This window comes from Chiloscyllium punctatum, chromosome 3 (genome assembly GCF_047496795.1).
Source record: "Chiloscyllium punctatum isolate Juve2018m chromosome 3, sChiPun1.3, whole genome shotgun sequence".
NCBI classification, from domain to species: domain Eukaryota; kingdom Metazoa; phylum Chordata; class Chondrichthyes; order Orectolobiformes; family Hemiscylliidae; genus Chiloscyllium; species Chiloscyllium punctatum.
In genome coordinates this window covers 125,951,295-125,974,974 of record NC_092741.1, presented here as the reverse complement: position 1 = coordinate 125,974,974, position 23,680 = coordinate 125,951,295, and the positions used below count along the sequence as shown (strand labels likewise).

General features: G+C 39.7%; 1 protein-coding gene across 4 annotated transcripts in view; it reads right to left on the bottom strand.

Moving 5' to 3' along the window:
* The window catches only part of LOC140464874 (serine/threonine-protein kinase ICK-like), a 75,258-nt gene that overhangs the window by 20,763 nt on the left and 30,815 nt on the right, over positions 1 to 23,680 (bottom strand). For all 4 annotated transcript variants that reach the window (XR_011955011.1, XM_072560453.1, XM_072560448.1 and 1 more), the window contains 6 exons: positions 21,082 to 21,161; positions 20,283 to 20,415; positions 16,248 to 16,419; positions 12,635 to 12,802; positions 708 to 1,025; positions 10 to 212 (listed from right to left, as the gene is read on the bottom strand). Coding sequence is in view for 3 of the 4 variants with exons in the window: in XM_072560453.1 (XP_072416554.1) it covers positions 10 to 212; positions 708 to 1,025; positions 12,635 to 12,802; positions 16,248 to 16,419; positions 20,283 to 20,415; positions 21,082 to 21,161 (1,074 nt within the window). In the remaining variant the exon portion in view is untranslated. The remainder of the gene's footprint in view (positions 1 to 9; positions 213 to 707; positions 1,026 to 12,634; positions 12,803 to 16,247; positions 16,420 to 20,282; positions 20,416 to 21,081; positions 21,162 to 23,680) is intronic.

The window sequence follows — 23,680 nt, the reverse complement described above, 5'->3', positions numbered from 1 at the left end:
CCTTCTTACTTAAACTGTGATTCCTGACTTGGTCGTTTTTTATCACTTAAATGTGCATTTTTAGTCGGAGAGCTAGATGCTAAATCCCCCGAATCACTCCAGTTGTTGAAATCTTTCAAAATTACATTATTCCATCGTCGAGCACTGCCTTTTGGCTGTGTGCTGCAGCTGCTGCTGCTGTTGCATATACTTTCCTCTGTCTTGTTCACTTTCTGCAATAATAGAAGAAAAATAATGTATGTTAGATGGGCTTTAGATTAGTTTCACAGGTCGGCACAACATCGAGGGCAAAAGGGTTTGTACTGCATTGTAATGTTCTCTGTTCATCAGGTATTAAAACAAATGTTCAAAGTTAAATTGTAACTGGTCTAATCATACATATTTAATTTTGAAATATCATATTTTCAACTTAATGTTGACATTAGAATTGCGTAAAATTCCTAAACACCAAAAATCTTCAGGAGCGAGTCCACAAACCAAGAACAGATTTACAAAAAGAGTGCAGATCAAAAACTTTACTCCAGAATATAGAAATTATGTAGCATTCTTTGGATCATAGGTCCATTTGTGCTATGATCGCTATTTGTATTGTGTAAAACTATAATAAAAAAATGATCTAATCAGATACATCTCTAGCACTAAACAGATAATGGCAAATTCACCACAACAAAATAGTTTTTTTTTACATTAAATGCATAAAATCCAACCTGAGATATTCTGGTATTTATTGAAGGAAGAAGATTTTGATGGGGTTTCTCTTGTTCACCTTGGTTTTCTCTTTCAAGTGAACCAGGTGCTGGATCTGTTTGCCTCGCACATAATTGATGCTGAGAGGGTGTAATTTGTTGAAGTGGCCTTGAAGGCGGGCGAGGATGATGCTGAGGTGGGGGCTGAGGTGGAGGCACAGGCTTCAACTGATTAACAGAATGTTTGTACTGTGTTTCTCTTTGCTGCCTTCCATATTCTTGTACTTGCTGAGGAGTTCCCAAAGCTTGACCAACATGGAAATAGGGATAACGTAGTGCCTACAAATGGAAAGAATTGGACAAGATCATTATGAATACTTACCAATGATGACTCAATGGGTAAATGATGCAATATACCAAAACCAGAAAGGCAGATTATTAAATCTATAATATAGATAGTTAGCTGATGCAAGCAAATTGTCACATTCAGTGATGCTTCTCAATTTATACTCATTTGGAACTGCTTCATCTCATCTGGAAGGATTTAGCTGTGATGGTGCTTTGATCTGAGTAGTTCAATGGATGGCCAGTTTCTAAGTTTGCAAAGAAAGGGACATCCTTTTAAATCTCACCATGTCCCAATCTACAGAATTATGATCAATACATACGAGAACAGAAGTCACATCAGCCAAATTCCTACAACACCACTCATACGGAATTAAAAAAATTAAACTGCCTTATTTCAAAATAATTAAACAATGTAGCAAAAACTATTCTGCAATCAAATGAGAGGACCCGCTACTAAAAAGGGCGTACATACAAAATTGGAACAATAGCAAAGACTTCAGCTACATGAATAGCTACTGTTGGTTGCTATAAAGCTTTATAGGTAAACTCAAGCTTAAATGTAGGAAAATGTATCAAATGAATTGTCATTTACTCTAGCACTTTCAAAAGCTACACAGAAGATCAGCAATCAATACCAATAACATTCGAAAACACAGCAGTCAAAAGAAATATCAACTCCACATACAGGTTCATTAATATTAAACCACACAATGATGTCACAATTCTAACTCATGCTATAACTGGACAAGTCAGATTCTGGTTTGATAGATCATTTTTTGTTTTGTTTTAATTTAACAAGATGACCTCTCGCTGAAACATAAACACCCAATGTTGCTGATGTGGTTTCAACAATAAAACTAATACTTATAAAGCAATGAAAATGAAGTTAAAATAGAACAGACAAAACAAACGAACAGATACACAATATGCCTTTTAAAAATGCTGAAACATCAGAAATATACTCCCAGTAATTCCAAACTAACTCCTTGACAAGTTAATCATTGATCCTTTCAACACAGAAAAAATGTCACTAATTCAAATCTAAATATCCAAACTTACAAATATTAAAATATACACAATCTCTCAGTCTACATCACAACTGAAAACATTGAATTTTTAATCTGAAACACATATAGCAATTCGATTGGTGACAAGTATGCTTGCATAACAGGTTACATTTATTAATCTTCAAAAAAATGGCATATAACACAGAATTCCTTCGGATCAACAATTAAATGGAAAATACCAATTTCAAACTGGATTGAGCAGCTTGAACTTGTAATGGATGTATGTTGTCAATTCTATGCAGTGCAGAGTGGAGGACACGAGGACAAAAAGGCAAAGTATTAACTACTATGGAGGAAAGCTAATAAAACCAAATTACACACCCAAGCTTTCATTTTGCTTTTGAAAACATGATCCCTGAGCACTTTCCTGTGGAAAGTTCAGGAGAAAATGCAAAACTTCAAAATCTGAGTGTGAATACATTTTCATAGATTCAAAGAATCCTTACAGTGTTGCATCAAGCCATTCAGCCAATTGAGTCTGCACTGACCCACCACCAGACCCTAGCCCCTTAACCTCAAATAGGGTGTTTGCCATGGTTAATTCATTTAACTGCACATCCCTGGAATGTGGGAGAAAACCCACGCAGACATGGGGAGAATGTTTGTGTGGAGTTTGCACAGTCCCCAAGGCTGGAATCAAACCCAGGTCACAGGCAGCAGTGCTAACCACTATGCCACTGGGATACCATTTTCAGAAAGAAGGAGAAAAGCAAATTAAACGTAAATAGAATTCAAACTTTGTGCAAATCGATGTTAATGGTGGCAGTAGAAGGAGAAGACGCGATATAAAAGACAGTTATTGTACCTAAAGTTGTAAAATACAAAATCAAAAACGTGATACTTAGCATGAAAAAGGCCTCAATTGAGCAGGTTGAGTTAAGTGGATAGTTTTGTATGTGTTTTCGGAAAGTTATAAACAGAAAAACAAAGGAGGCTTAGATTCATGAGAATGTTAGAAAAGTTACAAACTCCCAATTTTAGAGAGAGAAAGACTCGAGAAGGTCAAATTATATGGTGGAAAAACTTAAAGATTTCAAATTAGAATAGTCCTTAAGAACATAAAGGGATTTAAAGTCAAGGGCAAAGGACTGCCTAAACTGATCCAGCATCAGGAAAACAAAAATCACAAGTTTATTAAAGTTGACCAGAAAGCATTCTCTGCCACAAACTGCTGCTAAGCAGAATTGATAAGTTATTTATAATTGCGGGAGATTTATTGAAAGATAATATTGAAGACTAAGGGAGCAAGAAGGACACATAAGGATTAAACTGCACAGAGTCAGAGATGTACAGCATGGAAAAAGACCCTTCAGTCCAACCAGTCAATGCCGACCAGATATCCCAACCCAATCTAGACACACCTGCCAGCATCCGGCCCATATCCCTCCAAACCCTTCCTATTCATATACCCATCCAAATGCCTCTTAAATGTTGCAATTGTTCCAGCCTCCACCACTTCCTCTGACAACTCATTCCATACACATACCACCCTCTGGGTGAAAAAGTTGCCCCTTAGCTCTCTTTTATATCTTTCCCCTTTCACCCTAAACCTATGCCCTCTAGTTCTGGACTCCCTGGTCCCAGAGAAAAGACTTCACCTATTTACCCTATCCATGCCCCTCATAATTTTTGTCAACCCTCAGCCTCTGATGCTCGAGGGAAAACAGCCCCAGCCTGTTCAGCTTCTCCCGATAGTTCAAATCCTCCAACCCTGGCAACATCCTTGGAAATCTTTTCGGAACCCTTTCAAGTTTCACAACATCTTTCCGATAGGAAGGAGACCAGAATTGCATGCAATATTCCAACAGTGGCCTAACCAATGTCCTGTACAGCCGCAACATGACCTCCCAACGCCTGTATTCAATACTCTGACCAATAAAGGAAAGCATACCAAACTCCTTCTTCACTAACCTATCTGCCTGTGACTGCACTTTCAAGGAGCTATGAACTTGCGCTCCAAGGTCTCTTTGTTCAGCAACACTCCCTAGGACCTTACCATTAAGTGTATAAGTCCTGCTAAGATTTGCTTTCCCAAAATGCAGCATCTCGCATTTATTTGAATTAAACTCCATCTGCCACTTCTCAGCCCATTGGCTCATCTGGTCAAGATCCTGTTGTAATCTGAGGTAACCCCCTTCGCTATCCACTCCACCTTCAATTTTGGTGTTATCTGCAAACTTACTGACTGTACTTCTTATACTCGCATCCAAATCATTTATGTAAATGACAAAAAGTAGAGAACCCATCACCTATCCTAGTGGCACTCCACTGGTCACAGGCCTCCAGCCTGAAAAACAACCCTCCACCACCAGCCTCTGTCTTCTACTTTTGAGCCAGTTCTGTATCCAAATGGCTAATTCTCCCTGTATTCCATGAGATATAACCTTGCTAATCAGTCTCCCATGGGGAACCTTGTCGAACGCCTTACTAAAGTCCATATAGATCACATCTACTGCTCTGCCCTCATCAATTCTCTTTGTTACTTCTTCAAAAAACTCAATCCAGTTTGTGAAACATGATTCCCACACACAAAACCATGTTGACTATCCCTAATCCGTCCTTGCCTTTCCAAATACATGTACATCCTGTCCCTCAGGATTTCCTCCAACAACTAGCCCACCACCGATGTCAGGCTCACTGGTCTATAGTTCCCGGGGTTGTCCTTACCACCCTTCTTAAACAGTTGCACCATGTTTGCCAACCTCCAGTCTTCCGGCACCTCACCGTCACTATTGATGATACAAATATCTCAGCAAGGGACCCAATCACTTCTCTAGCTTCCCACAAAGTTCTAGGGTACACCTGATCAGGTCCTGGGGATTTATCCTCCTTTATGCGTTTCAAGACATCCAGCACTTCCTCCTCTGTAATATGGACATTTTTCAAGATGTCACCATCTATTTCCTTACATTCTATATCTTCCATATCATTTTCCACAGTAAATACTGGTGCAAAATACTCGTTTAGTATCTCCCCCATTTTCTGCGGCTCCACACAAAGGCCATCTTCCTGATTTTTGAGGTTCCCTATTCTCTCCCTAGTTACCCTTTTGTCCTTATATAGTTGTAAAAACCCTTTGGATTCTCCTTAACCTGATTTGCTAAAGCTATCTCATGTCCCCTTTTTGCCCTCCTGATTTCCCTCTTAAGTGTACTCCTACTGCCTTTATACTCTTCTAAGGATTCACTCGATCGATCCTGTCTATACCTTACATACGTTTCCTTCTTTTTCTTAACCAAACCCTCAATTTCTTTAGTCATCCAGTATTCCCTATACCTACCAGCCTGTCCTTTCACCCTAACAGGAATATACTTCCTCTGCATTCTTGTTATCTCATTTCTGAAGGCTTCCCATTTTCCAGCCGTCCCTTTACCTGTGAACATCTTCCTCCAATCAGCTTTTGAAAGTTCTTGCCTAATACTGTCAAAATTGGCCTTTCTCCAATTTAGAACATCAACTTTTAGATCTGGTCTGTCCTTTTCCATCATTATTGTAAATCCAATTGAATTATGGTTGCTGGCCCCAAAGTGCTCCCCCACTGACACCTCACTCACCTGCCCTGCCTTATTTCCTAAGAGTTTTGCCCCTTCTCCAGTAGGTACATCGACATACTGAATCAGAAAATTGTCTGGTACACATTTAACAAATTCCTCTCCATCTAAACCCATAACACTATGGCAGTCCCAGTCTATGTTTGGAAAGTTAAAATCCCCTACCATAACCACCCTATTATTCTTACATAGTTTATGGAGAAAAATCTAATGGCAGGTGTCAACAGTTCTTTTTCTACCTGTGATGAAGCACTGAGTTACACAATGTACAGCACAGAAGAAGGGCATTCGAGTGAAGCAGTACATCTGATGTTTTACTCCACAGATCTCCTCCCAACCTAATCTAATCCTAACACTAAAACTACAAGAGTCTTGATCTCATGCCTTTACCATTTAGTTTTCAAAACAGTCACTGGAACCATCAACCATCTTTATTTGAGTAAGCCTGTTTCAGCCTTTTGTGATCTGCGCAATCCCCCAGTTCTGTAATTATCCCTGAACCTGTTTTTAATGCTTCCATGTTATGAACATGAAGGCTAAAACAGTGCACAGTTCACAAGTATGATGTAATCAGGGATTGTAACAAATTTAACATAATTTCTCTGCATTTCAGTGCTATGTCTCAAGAAATGAACCCCAGTAAATTGTTTTTTTTAAATAGATATTTTTATTTGAAATTTAACATTCTTACAAGTTTACAAAAATAAACAAAACTCTCAAGTACAAACATTGATATACAATTAAATCTTAAATATATAATAGCCAAAATTTAACAAAAGAAAAATACAGAGAAAGAAATAAAAACAAAACTCAACTAACTACTAATCTAACCTACAACTAACCAGAGTGTATATTTAAGTCTCTTACATTATTTAAATAAGAGAAAGAGAGAAAAAAAACAAAAAAAAAAATCAACGGATAACAGAAATTGGATAGTGAGATACATGCTCGGAATGTGTTAACATCAAATGTAACAAAACCCGTATTCGTGCAGGATTCCTCTCCCAAGGGGCCCCGGACCAGCCAGGTTCGTAATCTCAATTAAATAAAAGCCCTTGTTAGGATAGCCGAAATATCTGTATTCATATAATTCAAGAAGGGCTGCCATATTTTATAAAATAATTCGGTCTTTCAGTGCACCATATTTGTAAGGAAGTCAAGGGGAATACATTGCATAATTAATCTGTGCCAATTTGAAAGTCCAGGGGGGCCCTCGGCCACCCAGTTTACCAAAATATTTTTCCTTGCACAGAGAGAATAGAAAATAGTCTCTTCCCGTGCACGTCCAGGGAGGGAAAGTTCAAAAAGCCCAGAAGGAGAGATACAGGATCCACTTTAATTTCCGTTCCTAAAATTTCTGTCAGGGCACTTGCTACTTTAGTCCAGTATCTACGGATCTTATGACAGGTCCATAGACAATATACAAGACTGCCCACCTCTATTTTACATTTGGGACACATTGGAGATGCTCCTACTTTAAACTTTGCCAATCGATCCGGTGCTATATGGGCCCTATGAAGTACCTTCAGCTGGATAGCCTGAGTTCTGTTACAGATGGTGATTCTTCTGGCGTTTTCCCAAATATCATTCCACGTTTCTATAGAGATTTCTAGTCCCAATTCCTGATCCCATGTTTTAAGCAGATTGTCCATATCTCCCAATACTTCATCATGTAGTAAATGATAAATGGTACTGATGGAGGATACCCCCATTGGTCATAGTACTCTACATTCTCTATCTGATTTATAAAGACTATCTAATAATGTAATCTTCTTCTGTATATAATCTCGAATTTGGAAGTGTCGATAGAGGTCTCCGTTAGGTAATCCAAATTTCTGACGCAGCTGTTCAAAAGACATCAAGACCCCATCTTTAAATAGGTCCAATCTTCCCCTTGCCTGTGGAAGCTGTAGCTTCTTCAGATTAATGAGGGGCTGTCTATGATTCCAGATAAAGGAACCCAACCAGCCATATAATTTACATAGTGCCAGCCTCGGCAGCATCACCGGAAGCATTCTCATAGGGTATAGGAGACGGGGCAGGACATTCATTTTAATTAGTGCTATTCTATCCAGCCAGGAAATTGGAAGGTCTCCCCATTGCTGGAGGTCCTGCCTTATCCTTTCTAGTAAATGCACAAAGTTAGCCTTGTATAACTGACCAAATACTGGGGTAATAAAAATCCCTACATATAAGAAACCCTCCAGGGACCAACGAAAGGGAAAATGGGATCCGTCCACTAAGTGGGGTATCATAGCAAGGCCACCTATTGGCATAGCCTCCGATTTTGAGAAATTAATTTTATAGCCTGAGAATGCGCTAAATGTATTAATAACTTGGATTAAGCGAGGTACGGACATCAGGATTACTGAGGAATAGAAGAACATCATCTGCATAAAGGGTAATTTTATGTTTACCTGTACCAATCCTGAGGGGCGTTATATTAGGATCAGCCCGTAAAGCTTTTGCTCGTGGTTCAATTATTAGCGTAAATAACAATGGCGAGAGAGGACATCCCTGACGGCAGCCCCTACCCACACTGAAGCTATCCGAACCTAATCCGTTGGTAACCACAACTGCTTTGGAATCACTATATAATGTTAAGACCCATTTGGTAAACACCTTTTCAACGCCAAACCTTTCCAATGTGTAAAACAAATATGACCATTCAACCCTATCAAATGCCTTTTCCGCGTCTAATGAAACTACTACTCCTGGTATCTTTCCCTGATGGCAGGCTTGAATCATATTCAGAACCCTACTAATATTATTGGATGATCTACAGCCCTTAATAAACCCCGTCTGATCCTCCTTTACGATATGTGGCAATACCCTTTCTAGTCTCAATGCTAACGTTTTAGATAGGATTTTAAAAATCTACATTTAGCAAGGATATTGATCTGTATGATGTACAATCTTCTGGATCCTTTCTTTTTTTAAGGATAGGAGAGATATTTGCCTCTTTCAGCAAAGGCGGGAGACAACCCTGACTATATGCATAGTTAGGAGGAGAAAGTGAGGACTGCAGATGCTTGAGATCAGAGCTGAAAATGTGTTGCTGGAAAAGCGCAGCAGGTCAGGCAGCATCCAAGGAGCAGGAGAATCGACGTTTCGGGCATGAGCCCTTCTTCAGGAATTCCAGCAACACATTTTCAGCTATATGCATAGTTATACATGTCCATTAGTGGACCAGCCAATATTTCTGTAAATTCTTTATAGAATTCAGCTTGAAAACCATCTGGGCCAGGTGCCTTACAGCTCTGAAGCTGCCTGATTGCGTCAAGTATTTCTTGGACTGTTAGGGGAGCATTTAAGACCGATACCTGTTCCGGAGTTAGGCCCGGAAAGGTCAAATTTTTAAAAATTGATTGCATCCTCCTAGTCCTGTCTTCACAATCCTGCGAATTATATAAATCAGAATAAAATTTTAAAAAGATTGCATTTATCTTTTTATGATCATGAGTCAAAATACCTATACTTTCCTTGATAGACGCGATAATTTGAGGGGCCTTTTCTTTCTTTGCAAGAAATGCTAAGTATCTACCCAGTTTGTCGCCAAATTCATATAACCTTTATTTTGCAAATAATATTTCCCTCTTAGCCATTTGGGTAAGCGTGGTGTTTAGAGCTGTCCTAAGGGCCGTAATCCTTTGCAATTTAATAATAGAAGGTCTATCAGCGTATGCTGCTCCAGCTGCTTTTAAGCGAGCTTCGAGCAGACGCTGTTGTTCTCCTTTTAATTTTTTCTGGGTCACTGAGTAGGAGATTATCAAACCTCGCGCGTAAGCTTTGATGGTCTCCCACATCATTGATGGGTTGCTAGCCGTACCTGAATTAATTTCTAACAAAGTTTTAAATTCTTGAGAAAAGTACTTTACAAATTTACTATCTTTCATTAGGAAGGGGTCCACACGCCAATGCCGAGGGGATGTCCCGTTGTTCCTCGCCTTAGTTTCCATATATACAGCGACGTGGTCGGAAATTACTATACTACCTATTTTACAGGATGATATGGAATTTAAAGAAAAAAAATCGAGGGGGAAAAAAACATATCAATTCTGGTATGGCATTTATGTGGATTGGAGTAAAAAGAAAAATCTCTAGCCTGTGGATGAAGACATCTCCATACATCTACTAATCCTAATTCTTTATTCAGATCCACCAATTGTCTAGATCTGGGAAATACTCCTGCAGTACTCTTGGGAATCCTATCTATTTCCGGATCCATAATACAATTAAAGTCGCCCCCTATAATTGTATGACGGGCACCAAGAGCCATCAATATTGAGAAGGCTTCCTTTATAAATTTAAAGGGGTGTGCTGTGGGGGGGGGGGGGGGGCAGTACAAATTTAAAATCCCATATTCCTCTCCATTTATAAGGGCTTTAATCAGAATATATCGTCCAGATTCGTCTTTTATCTGATTTAGGATTTTGAAAGGGAAATTCTTCCCAATAAGAATAACAACTCCCCTACTTTTTGAGCTAAAAGAAGAAAAAAAGGCCTGATCAAATCCATCCTGTCGTAATTTCAAGTGTTCTTTAGCCAACAGGTGTGTCTCCTGTAGGAGAGCTATAATCAACTCTTTCCTTCCTAAGATTTGAAATTATATTTTCTTCCTTTTGACTGGCAAATTACTCCCCTTGACATTCCAGGTGCACCACTTAACTGACTGACCAACCATAATCATCCGGGCAAATCAGAGACCCCTCGGGAGGGGAAACCCTATCCAGAACATCCCGAGCATAGAGCATATAAAATTCACAAAAATAAAGGCTCTCTAATACACTCACAACAGTATGACAAAAAACTATTTCTAAATAATAAAAAACATATTTAAATGGAGATTTTCCCCCTTGTTCTCAGGGGATGTCACTTCCTTTCCAAAGGTCCATCGTATCCTCTCCCAACCAATGCCCACCCTTGACCCAGGCGCTCCTCAATAGGATGAGGAGAATTTAGATATAATACAAAGCTAGAGTTAACAGTGAGCACACTACCCCCACCCACACCTGGATATATTTGGTAATGTTAATACCATGTATAGACATATATAACTATAAAATTACAACCTCAACAAGTAATAATAAAATATAATAATACAAAATAACAAGGGAAAACAACCCCGCTCCTAGAGACAGAGGTAAAATAGAATAAGGTAACCACCTCCCCCCACCAACATTAACTAAACTCCCCGACTTTTTTATATATATATAAAAACCCCAAAGGGGGGAGAAAATCGTTAAATAGAGAACAGATAATTAAACCCCTCTCCCCACCCCCCAAGATAATATTAAACAATAAGGTAAGAAAAAAGAAAAAGTGGGGGGGGGGATATAAACCGGAGTGGGGGAAAGGCAAACCAACATCCATTGTCTCTTACAATTTATCTAAGAGAGTCCAAAAATTCTTTAGCCTTTTCTGGTGATCCAAAGTTATACACGGATCCTTCATGGTTAAAGCGTAGCGTCACTGGGTAGCGTAAGGAGTACTGAATATTTAAGTCCCTTAAACACTTCTTCGCCTCATCGAATGCCTTCCTCTTTCGGACAAGAGCTGGGGAAAGGTCCTGGAATAACATAATCTTGGATCCTTTATAGGTCAAGGCTTGGGAATCTTTTCCAAGATTTCTAGAGGCTTCTAGGAGTATCTGCCTCTCCCTATAGCTCTGCAGCCGGAACAGGACCAGGCGGGGATGCTGGTTTGAGCCGGGCCCGCGCATTGCGACCTGGTAGGCCCATTCTACCCTTACCTGGCCTGATCCAGCCTCCAGATTTAAAAGCTGTGGCAGCCACTGCTCGAGAAACGCTGTAAGCTGGCCTTCCTCTTCCCGTTCGGGAAGGCTCAGCAAACGAATATTTTCTCGACGACCTCGATTATTGAGGTCGCGTCAATGTGATTCTCTAAGGTCCGGACTCGCTGTTCGAGAGTCTGGACCCGACCCACAGCCGATTGTGCTGTAGTTTCGGAGGTCGTGGCCTTTAGCTCTGCCCCTCAACTCGGTGCTCGATTTCCTTAATGTCTCGGTCGTGCTTTTGCAGTGCAGCCGAGAGCGAGTCCCATCGACTTCGGGATTCTTCAATGAAAGTGTCGATCTTCGCATCCAGTTTAGAGATGATTTCCACGAGGCTCGCCACCGTAGGTAAGTCCCCCGGGGCGGCTGTGGACGCCTCTGCTGCAGCTGGAGAGGGTGGGGGAGGGGTTCCTGCTTGCTGAGAGCTGCGGGCTCCCTTCCCTTTAGTCATTTTACTAAAGATTAGATTGTTTAAATTTAACACTAAGCAACTAAATAAATTAAACAGCTATTTTAAACGATTTGGTGAGTGTGGTGGGGGTGGGGGCCCACTTTGCCCAAGTCTTGGGAGGAGCACTATAGGCTCAGACTTGCTGGGTCACCGCCATCTTGGATCCCCCGTAAATTGTTTTTAAAAATGTCCTTACTAATGTTTCATGATTCTGGATTAGTGGTGCTGGAAGAGCACAGCAATTCTTGAGTGGCTTTCTTCTGCTCCAATGTCTTATGGCGCCCTCTGCAGTATGATTTGTGTGATTGCAGACTGTTTTTTGCTCTTCTTCCTATCTAATCTAATTTTCCAAGCAGTATCGACTGTTTCAATCTTCTAAGAAAACTGCAACACATGGTGACTCCACACTGAAGTAAATTAACCAATTACTAAAGAAAATGCAAGGATTACATTCAGAACTAGATAGATTTAATTCCATCACTTTATCAAAATACAAGTTTCACATGCAGACAAAAGAAATGAAAATGTACTCCTATCATTTCAACATGAGCTGGACAAATTCGATGATGTTTGACAAATCTAGTGAAATGAGCTGAAAGAGCTCCTTCAGTTTTGCAAGGTTCAACTTTTTACCATTCCCTCAAGGTAACTACAAGTCAAACAACTTTATACAAGCATTAGTACTGAGTACTTAAAAACTGATCAACTGTCATTTCTCTAGTTGATTAAAAACTCACCTGGCTTGGAGTTGGTCGCTTTTTTGGGTCCCATTGGAGCATATCTCTCATGAGTTGAATAGCTTCACTACTTGCATTGGGAATCAAAGTCTTGAGGTTATTGGGGACACACTGAGGCCAACGGAAGTTCATGGCTGCTGCAAGCTGATAGCCTTCTGACCAATTATTCTAAGATGACAAATATAAAATTATCCGATGAAGTAAAAGCAGGGTAATTCACATTGTAAGAGCAAAATGTTACGTGAACAACACAAGTTAAATTTTTCTTATCTCCCATATTACAATTTCCAAACTCAATAGTGGCTGAAAGACTGATGGGAATAGTGGGTCCAAAGAACAAGCAATAAACCAATATAAAAGCAAAATAGTGTATCTGAAATAATTTCAGGTAATTATGAATTTTAAAATCAAAATAGCAACCATTGGAAATAAAACCTGCATCAGTATTCAGCCCAACAAGTGAGAGAGTTAATATTCAAGGTTGATAACCTTTCATCAGATTTGGACAAAATTAGAGATGCAAACAGTTCTCAGCAACTTCAACATCATTCAAGAAAATCAACACAATCCAGGACAAAGCAATCCACTTGAGTGGAATTCCATCCTCACTTTAAACAGAGTTCCTGAACCACTAACACTGGCAACAATGTGCTCAGCAGGAACTCAACAAGGTTCCTTATCAGCCCCTTCCAAACTCTAAACACTTGCCAACTAGAAGGACAAACATGTGGGAACATCACTTGCAAAATCCTAATTGACACACCAATAGCCTTAGAACTATATTGTAATTCATAGTTTCTGGATCAAAATACTAGAATTCACTTTTTAAACAGCCCTGCACTGTTCCTATACCGCCTGGGTTTCTGTAGATCAAGAAAGTGGCTCACCACTATCTTCTCAAGAGTAATTAGGATGGGCAACAAAAACAGCCTAGCCAATGATGCTAAAATTCCATGAAAGAATGCACTATTAGTGAAGAAGAGTGGGAAAAAGATTAGGAGAGATCCAGGATAGTGAGGAGGGTAGATGAGACTAAATGACAAAAGTTAATTGTGTAAATCAAAATTAAGCTACTATGAGCGAAGCAGAGAAGCAACAAGATATGCTTAGAGAAGATGTGAATGATGATGAACAAAAATGAAAGAAGAAACCCAAAATAAAGCAAAGAATGAAAGGAAACAGGCTATGATGCAACACTTGCCCTTTTAACACTTCATTGTCCCAGAATCTCAGAAATTCCTTCAATGTGGAAACAGGCCCTTCAACCTAACGAGTCCATACCGTTCATCCGAAGAGCAACCCAAACAACCCTTTCCCCTACCCTATTATCCTACATTTACTCCTAACTAATGCACCTAACCTACACATCCTTGAACACTATGGGCAATTTAACATGGCCAATCCACCTAACCTGCGCATCTTTGGATTATAGGAGGAAACCAGAGCACCCAGAAACCCATGCAGACACGGGGAGAGTGTACAAACTCCACACAGACAGTCGGTCCATGTCAAAAAGGCTTCAGGCACTGCCTCCTGATGAAAATGCAATTGATATGCAATTCATACATATGAACAAACAAATCAGGAGCATGAATGTGCTTCACCATTCATGATGATCATGGTCAATCGAATTGTAACTTCAGATCTACATTCCTGCCTACCCCCGATAACCTTTCATCCCCTTGCTGAACAATGAGCTACCTACTTCTGCCCTAAACATATTCAAGAACTCTCTTCATGAAAGGTGATAAAAACAGAGTTCTAAAGATTCATGACCCTCTGAGTGAAAAGAATTCATGCTATCCATTACAAAATTGGTGAACGCTGATTTTTAAAAATAACCCTCGTTCCAGATTCTGCCAGAAGAGGAAACGTTCTTTATACAGATACCTTATTGAGATGCATGAGGATATTGTATTTTTCAATCAATTCACTCTTACTCTAAACTCCAACTGATACAAACCTAGCCCCTCAAGTTAATATCCTGTATTCACTGTTCATGATACTTCTCAACATTGGAGACCAAACCCAGATGTGAAACCACTTTGCAGAACACTGATTCAGTCCACAAATTGAACCCAAGTTTCTGGATGCTTAAAATTGCAATTTGCCGCTTTGATTCCATATTGACATTGATCACTGCAGCATTCCAATGGACAAGGTACAGAACTGCATCATTTGAATAGGTATTTTAAAGCCTTCCAGACTGTGTTGAACTTGCAGATCGTAAGTTCTGTCACTCTTTTTTAAGTTTCACTGGGTTTTTTTTGTTGCTTTCATATTTTTTCATCATTTAACCCTCCTGCCTTCCATCCAGAGACATTGCCTTTTACTCTCGCACTTCCCTTTGACTGACACAAATTATTGCACTTCTAACTTTCACTTAATTCAGAACTTATTCCAGTTCAGCTGAAAAGCTATCAACCTGAAATATTATAAGTTTCCCTTAAAACAAATGCTGCCAGACCTGAATATCGCAACATTTACTCTTTTTAAAAGCAGCAAACAAATAAGACCTGAGAATATGTAACAGCAGTTAAAAAAGCAAGATGGGGTGAAGCTATGGATAGATATGAAAACAAACATCATATTAAAGATAAATAAACAAAAGGAACAACTGGAGACGTAATACAGGCCATAGCCTCTTGAATAGACCTGAGAAGGAAAGGACAAAAGCCCTGCATTTAGTCAATAAGTGGCTGTCACCGTTGAAAATCATAGAAACCCTATGGTGTAGATGCAGGCTATATGGCCCATAGAGTCACACTGACTCTGAAGAGCATCCTACATGAATCCACCCCAACTCACTGTAACCCTGCACATCTCTGTATACTATGGGCAATTTAGCACAGCCAGACCACCTTAGCCACGCATCTTTGGAATATGGAAGGAAACCAGGGCACTCGGAGAAATCTCATGCAGACACTGGGAGGAAACCCACACAGAATATGCAAACTCCACAGACAGTCGCCAAGGGTGGAATTGAACCCAGGACCCTGACGCTGTCAGACAGCACTACTAACTACTGAGCCACTGTCCTGCCCCATGGGGCATTGAACTGCCTCCAGGTAGTCAGATTTAGGTGAAAAGTCAAGAAGTCTTGACACTGGAAATGGGAGAGAGGACGTAAACTTGAAGTGAAGGGTTAAGTAGCATGCAAATTTAGCTATCCTTGCAACCATAAGAGAATGGTTGCTGCAGTCCAACACATAATACATTAAGAAATAAAAGCTAGTCACATTAAATACATGCTAGCTGTTGCCTTTTCCTTTACTGCACACAATTTAAACACATTGAAACCAGGTAAAAAGGTCTCAGAAGTGTGAACCAGAAAAAATATTACAGAACTACACACATCCCCAAGGGTTTCCTTATCCCCAGTAACATTCAAGTTTGACATCAATCAAACACTATTACTTTATTATGTAAAAAATCAGATTGAAGAGAAATATTGACGACATATGCTATGGGCATCAACATACAGTCACAGAGTTGTACAGCATGGAAACAGACACTTTGGTCCAACTGTCCATGCCAACCATATATCCTAAATTTATCTACATTGTAACTTTTCAATTAAAGTAAATGCAAGCACTTCGTTAATGTTTCACACCTTTTTAGGGGTTCCTAAAACTTGGCAAATTTTGAAAATCTCATCTATTTCACTGGAGCCAGGAAAGAGAGGTCTTAATGTGTAGAGTTCTGCCATAATACAACCAACAGCCCATACATCAATAGGAGAACTGTAATTTGTTGAGCGCAGAAGGACTTCAGGTGCTCTGTACCTTTAAACAAAAATTAAAACAATTAGACAAGTCATAGAGGACATAACCTAAGAAGAAAATACGATGTGATTACTATGATTTGTTCCTTCCCAAATTAAAATTTAATTTATTGGACATTTTGGCTCCTTTTGAAAAGCACTTACTCCACCTGCTGGTAAATACAAGGCCACTACTCATACACTTTTCTGATCTTCATGACAAAATCCTTTGGAATTAGTTTTAGAGAATCATTTAGAATCCAACAGATGAGAATGTGCAATAGGAACACAACAATTCCAGACTGCAAGTAGAAAAGCTCCAAGCATGCTTAAAATTACTATTTAAATTTACTTCCCAAAGTAGGGTGTCCAGAAATGGACAATAATCCAGATGAGGTCCAACCAGGTATACAATAACACAGCTGCTGTTGTGCTGTCCTTATTTCCCATGTGGATTGTCGATTCTTTCAACCCTAATAGTTTGCACAGATATACCCACAGGTTCCTCTGTTATTGCACTCCACAGATCTGTACTTTGAATTTTATATTGCCTTTCATTTCAGTAGGAAAGACCAGGAATCACTTCAAGGTTCTAGAATTATGCAATCCTCAGTGAAGAAAGAGTCATTTGGCCTATCAAGTCTGCACCAAACCTCCCAAGAGTTTCCCATCTAAACCCAGAACTCTCACCTTATCCCTTTAACCCCACATTTACCGTGTTTAATCCACCGAGCGTGCAAATTCCCGGACACTACAAAGCAATTTAGCATGGCCAATCCACCTAATGTGCACATCTTTGGACTATGGGAGGAAAACAGGGCACCCAGGGGAAATCTACACAGACATGGGGAGACCATGCAAACTCCACACAGAATTAAATTTCATCTCCTTATTGTCCATCCATACTGCCAACCTATGACCATCTCACTCACCATTCACTATATATTTTTTCCCCAGTTTTCTTGAAATCATGTCCCATATACAAAATCAAGATAATTGAAATAAAATCAACAAAAAGCAGACCCCTGCATCATTCCCTAGACCAAAACTAAATCATTCACTACTGCTCACTGTCACCTCTCACTCTACAGATTTCACTTCCATGTTGCCACTTCACCTTAATTAAACCAGGTTTGTCTAAGTGACTGTTAATTGGGTCCTAAACTATCATTTTCCCACCACTGAAGTTTAACTAACTGTTGCTTATCCTCACCAGGCAGTCCCCAAGTTGTGAATGGATTACATTGTGGAGTCTGTTCGTAAGTCAATTTGTACACAAATCAGAACACAATGCAGGACAATGTAAATCAGTCGCTCGTAAGTACACAAAATGTATGTATGTCAAGTCTTTAAAATTGACCCCCTGTTACGAGTTTGTGCTCATTATTGAGCATTCATAAGTTGGATATTAGTAAACTAGGGAGCCCCATAGGTATTTTTGAACAAAGGGCATAATATTGGCTAAGCTCCAGTCCTCTAGCAGCATTCGTGTATCTATGGTAGATTTAAAGATTATGGTCAAGACCTCTGAAATTTGACCCCGCCCCAACTTCTTTCTGTATCCTTGAATGCATCTCATTGGACTCTGATGACTTATCAACTTTAAGCACAACCAGCTTAATAATGCCTTTATTATTTAGCCTATCCAGAATCTCATCTACTTTTCCTGTCATAATGACTTGTAAAATCATCTCTCCTTCACTCCCTCTCATACATTTTCTTCTCTTATTTTACTCTCTATCACTGTCACTATCCAACGAGACTTAGATTTTTGTCTTCTATCTAATTTCTGTTCTTGACTAGAGGACATCTCCAACACCATAATGCTCTTCTTAAACACATTACTATGCTTCCCCATCTTTCCTGGGCACCTTGCAATGAGAATATTTAACACCCAATCCTGCCCTTTTTTAAAAAAGCCATGTCTCCAATATTGTCAAATCATCATATTACTACACTGGTGTCTGCACAGTTCACTAATCTCATTTATCACAATTTCACGTACATATCCTGGAGACCTAGACATTAGCTTGTTCCCCAATACTCTGACATCAAGTAATACGAGACCATTTTCTGGTAACAGTCTCACAAGATAGTGGTTTGCACCTGAGATGGTCAATCCTGCATCAAGCATCATAAGTGCGGCTTGGATTTGAATCCAGTATCTAAGTCTGTGCTATATTTGCCTCAGTGGGCTGTGAAAGTGCACGATTTCTTGATCTCTTTTCTTTGTGCCCTTTTCCTGACCAGCTGAGCTTTTTGCTTCTGCTCATCCAAAATCCTGCTCTTCAAATCAGTCATCCTCCAAAGGTTACGGTGATCAGTGATATCTCTCTCTGCTCTCAGAATCTATTATCTTTGTATTTTGCTTGCTCTTGTAGTGGAGGTTTGTATGCCCAGGAGGCAGGACACCCAGAAAGGAGGTGTTTCTCATGGCAGTTTGCATGTCTACAGCTATGTTTACTTAAAAACCCAAAAACAGGGTCATGTGGCCCCTCCAAAGTGTTGCAGAGTGCTTTAAAGCCTCCAATCCCTATTGAAGCAGTTGGTTCTTTGCAAATGCAACATTGTTGCTGTTTTGGCGAGGGCTCTTTCTACAACATTCAAGATATAGGTGTCCAGCTGATTTTAAAATTTAATATTCTAGATAACAACATCTTTCCCACACAACATATCTCCTTAACAAAGCCATTAACCATGAACATGGCCAAGCTAGTGCAGATAGCAAGCATTTAGTAATGAGCATATAATAACAGAATTGGCATAGTCTAGGACTTGGAATTGGTGACTGCTCCTTATTAAGGGTTGTCAAAGATACAAATGAGATAGCAAAAGTGAAAGCTATTCGTCTTTTTCTCTAGTCTAGCATATGCTGCCTACTTCTCACCACTTTACAGGAGCATACTGAGGACACAGGCCTGGTAAACTCTTAGTTTAGTATTCTGTCAGATTTTGTGATGCAATAACAAGCTAAATGCATGTGTTGATTTCAGCATCAAGTGGACAGATTGGTGATGGTTCAGCCTAGTTATGTGAAGCTAACAACGTCCTGTGTCATACTGTCAATGTTAAAAGATGGTGGTATAGCAGCATTCTGACCTAACATTGGCCTTTCTGATGTTGGCAGCTAAACAAACTCCTTACAGGTTTGGGAGAATCTGTTCATTTGCTGCAGCAGGGCCTCACTATGTCTAAACTACCCTGGTCAGACTGCTGATCACCTCTCTCAACCGATCCTCCCAGAGAAGATCTTAAAACATTCCCAAGAATCTGAAGGCCCATCTTCTCCACAACCTCCCTGTGCCTTCAATTATATATGTATATTCACCTGTCAGTATTACTTCAAATCATAGCACTGCCAAATTTTGTTACACCTGAAAATTTTAAGAAGGAGCCCTGTACAATGTACAGTTTAAAGTATTTGTCATGAATTGTCCTGGGACGTCATGCACCTTGGCTGAAAAAGTAACCACCCATTCACCACACTCTCGGCATGATGGAACAAGCAGGCAATTCTTGGTATGCAAACCAACTCCTGTTTCTTGGAGAGGTTGTGAGGATTAATGAACTAACTTGTGTGCAATAACTACATTACAGTTGAAGAAAGCAAAATCCTGACATGTCAGCACTTATTGTCTTATTATCTGTGCTTCAATCAGCTCTCTTTAGAATTACAAATGAATATGACACCCAAGTCCACAAAGTGATATTAAAAACAAGCTGAAAAAACAGAATGCCACAACCAACTGTGAAATAGTTTTATTTTTATTTGCTATCCATGCAGAATTTCACAGCTGCCCTTGACATATCTTAGAGCCACTTAGCAATTGTAAATCTGAACTACAAATAATGCCAAGTATTTTTTAGTAGAAGAGACACCCTTACCATCTTGTAGACACATAATCAGTGTATGGTGGACGAGATCGAATTTCACGAGCTAGACCAAAATCAGCTATTTTTATCAGTTCTGGTCCCATACAAAGGAGGTTTTCCGGTTTCATGTCACGATGAAAAAATCCTGGAATAAAATGCACAAACAAGATAGACAAAATAGCTACCTGTAGCAACACAATATTTTCTCCCCCAAACCAGACTTGTTTTTATGTAACTGCCACCTTATAAACGGTCATCTGACAACCCCCCCAAGACTCCTCTCTTCCCTCAATTCCACTCATCCATGATCTTTTTTCTCATTCAACCCTCTTCCACCTGCCGCATTACCCATTCCTCATACACTTCCTCCACCCTCACTACCCTCAAATCCCCCACCTTGCTCTGCCTTTTCCCCATTCCTCCTACTTAATTTCACCTCCATCCATCTCCCTTTGTCATCCCCCCTCACTCTTTGCCCCAAAGCTATACTCCACCTTCACTCTCCCTGCTGCCCCCTCATTCTCTAACACTCCCCTTCCCCATGTATACGTGCAGGTTGGGAAAAGCAACATGCAATTTCAGCTCTCACAGTTACATAAACAAATGGCTCAAAGATAAAGAGCGGGAAAACCAATGAGGTGAAACAGAATTTTTTCCCCCTCCAAAATCAGATCTAACAAACTGGGCTCAGCAACGGACAGCCAGATCCCATTTTTAAGATGCAGGCTCTTTACCCCATTAAAAATTTATTTCGTTCCAATATTTTAAATTCCTACAGCACATTTCTGCTCAAATAATATTGAAAACCTACCATGTTTGTGGATAAAAGCTAACCCTTGAAGTATCTGGTACATGATGTTTCTAATGGACGATTCAGGAAAGAGTCGGTTTCTGTAAATAAGAATCAGTTATTAATTCCAAAAAACATAGTAAGATGTTTCCACAACTAACAACGTTTTACTGGTCTGGAACATGGTAAAACTTCTAATCTAGTTTTGCAAGCAGAACCACCTCTGAATTCAGTTTTCAACATAGTAATGTTATTTTAAACATTTTGTGTACTCAAGACATGCAAGATGACGGTAGTATTCTAAAATGATCAATTCACTGCAATAAGATCATATATTACAACATTTTCATTTCCACTCAATTACGTAATTCTCAACGAGGGTGCTAATGGCATTGTGACAATAGGGATATTGAACCCAGGAGACCCGGGTTCAAGTCCCACCTTCTCGAGAGGTATGCAATAACATCACTGAGCAGGTTGATTTGGAAAATGTCTACTTCTCAACTTATTAATTTTCAACATGTTTCAACAAAATCCAAACAGCTTTACTGGAAAAGATAATAAAATTGCTGAATTTCAGAAAGGTCTTTCTAAGTCTGTGCTGTTTGCAATTGGGATTTTCCATTTGGTTATTTTTCAGAAACAGGACAGCCAGAATTTCAGGTGAATTTCTAATTTAGGAATACTCAACATCTAAGTTAAGTTCCAAATAATCAAAAACTAACCCAGATAAAAGGTTTCTATATTACGACTTCCCTTTTTGAACTATTTTCCAACATTGATGTTCTTGTTTCTCCTGAGAGCACTTGGGGCAGCTGAGAAAAAGTTGCACGGACTCTCAATGTTTTGTCTGACCTAATCAACCAGTGTCACATGGGAATTCAAATAATTACATCAGCATATTATTTTAACAGTATGCATAATTATCTGTTTTTCTTCAACAAGGTGCTCATAGATGTGCATTTTTTTAAACATTCACTCAAGACCTCCATAATCAGCACCACAGACAGAACATGGAATGGCTCGACAACCCGGATCAGAAGATCCGGAAGCTGATAAGCTGAAGGGCATTCTTGAACCTGAAACAGCAACCCAACTCAAAAGCGAGAAAGCATGGCTATTGAAGCTGAAGGCTGAGGTCCAGCAAAAAAAATCTGTGATTTAAAGGACAGGTTGCAGGTTGGTACAGTACAGGATATCCAAAAGTTAGCGAAAAACAATAATGTGTGCACCTAAGGCCCCACTATTGTTGGCAAAGAGATGGTCATCAAAGGCAGGAATACTTCAAAGATCCCTTTAACAGACTTGATCCCCTGAACGTCTTCAACTCCTTCCATAAGCATGCTACCTACCGCTTTCTCAGTGCAACTTCAACCAGGTGAGACATAGAAAAGGTCATTCAATAGCTACAGAACAACAGAGCATCAGAAGCAGATACAACTGCTCTTCCACTCCTGCACGAACACAAAATTCAGAAACGCAACAATGCAGAATGCAGCCACTCAGCCTGTCATTCTTAAACTGTCTGATAAGTGAGCATCATTACTTAGTGCCAACTTCCTGCTTTCTTCCAATACCCATGTACTTTATTTTTATCCAAATAATTATTTAATACTCGAGTGACTCAACTGAACCTGTCTCCACCCTTGCTTCTTTAAGCCAATTTCTAAATCTATGCCTTCTTCTAGTTTCTTTTATGAACAGGAACAGTTTCTTTCTATCAAGCCTGCTCACAATTTTGAAAACTTCTATCAGATCTCCCCTTAGCCTTCTTCTTTCTGAAGGGAACAGAACCAAATTCTTTAACCTATCCTCACAACTGGAGCAATTCTTGTAAACTACTTCTGCACTCATTTATTTCCTATAATGTGACGCACAGGTGTCTTGTACAAGCTCAAATTCATTATCATATGGCAGAGAAGCAAGGCATGAAAACATGACCTAATTTCTCTCATCTGCTCGGAGGAAAGCATGCCAGGGGATATCAGAGATGCTGTAACCATGATCATGAAAGGTTACAAGTTTGACTGCAGTAACTACAAAAGGAACAGATGCTAGCCACAGGAAAAATTACTGCAGTAATCCTCCTCAACTGTATTTTCCATGTGGCTGTACAGCTCATTCTAGACTTGTAACGTGGATTCCACATTCTCTGGGTCACAACTGATGTGTTCTTTAGTGCGTGATAAGAAATGCAGAGAACCCGCATCAACATGGTCTTCCTCGACCCTACCAAAATCTCCGATACTGTCAACCACAAGGAATTATAAAGTGCTCGCAATTTTGGTTGCCCCTTAAAATCTGTCACAAGGCCTCTGCTTGCTCCACAATAAGATGTAAGCCACAATTTTAAGCAAGAATCCACAAATTCCCATTTTGACGAGTGTCAACTGATACTGTTCTCTACCTTTCTTGCTGCAATGTTCCTCCATCACCTTAGCAAACTCCCTATTGGAATGGAGCTAATCCACAGAACAAACAGAGAACCTGTTCAACCACTACTGCCTGTAGGCCAGATTCAAGGTCCAGTCAGCCCCTGTCATTGAAATACAACTGGTTTTTGCAGAGCTCAAAGCCATCATGATCAACTTTACCTAGGCACTAAGAACTTTGGGTATTA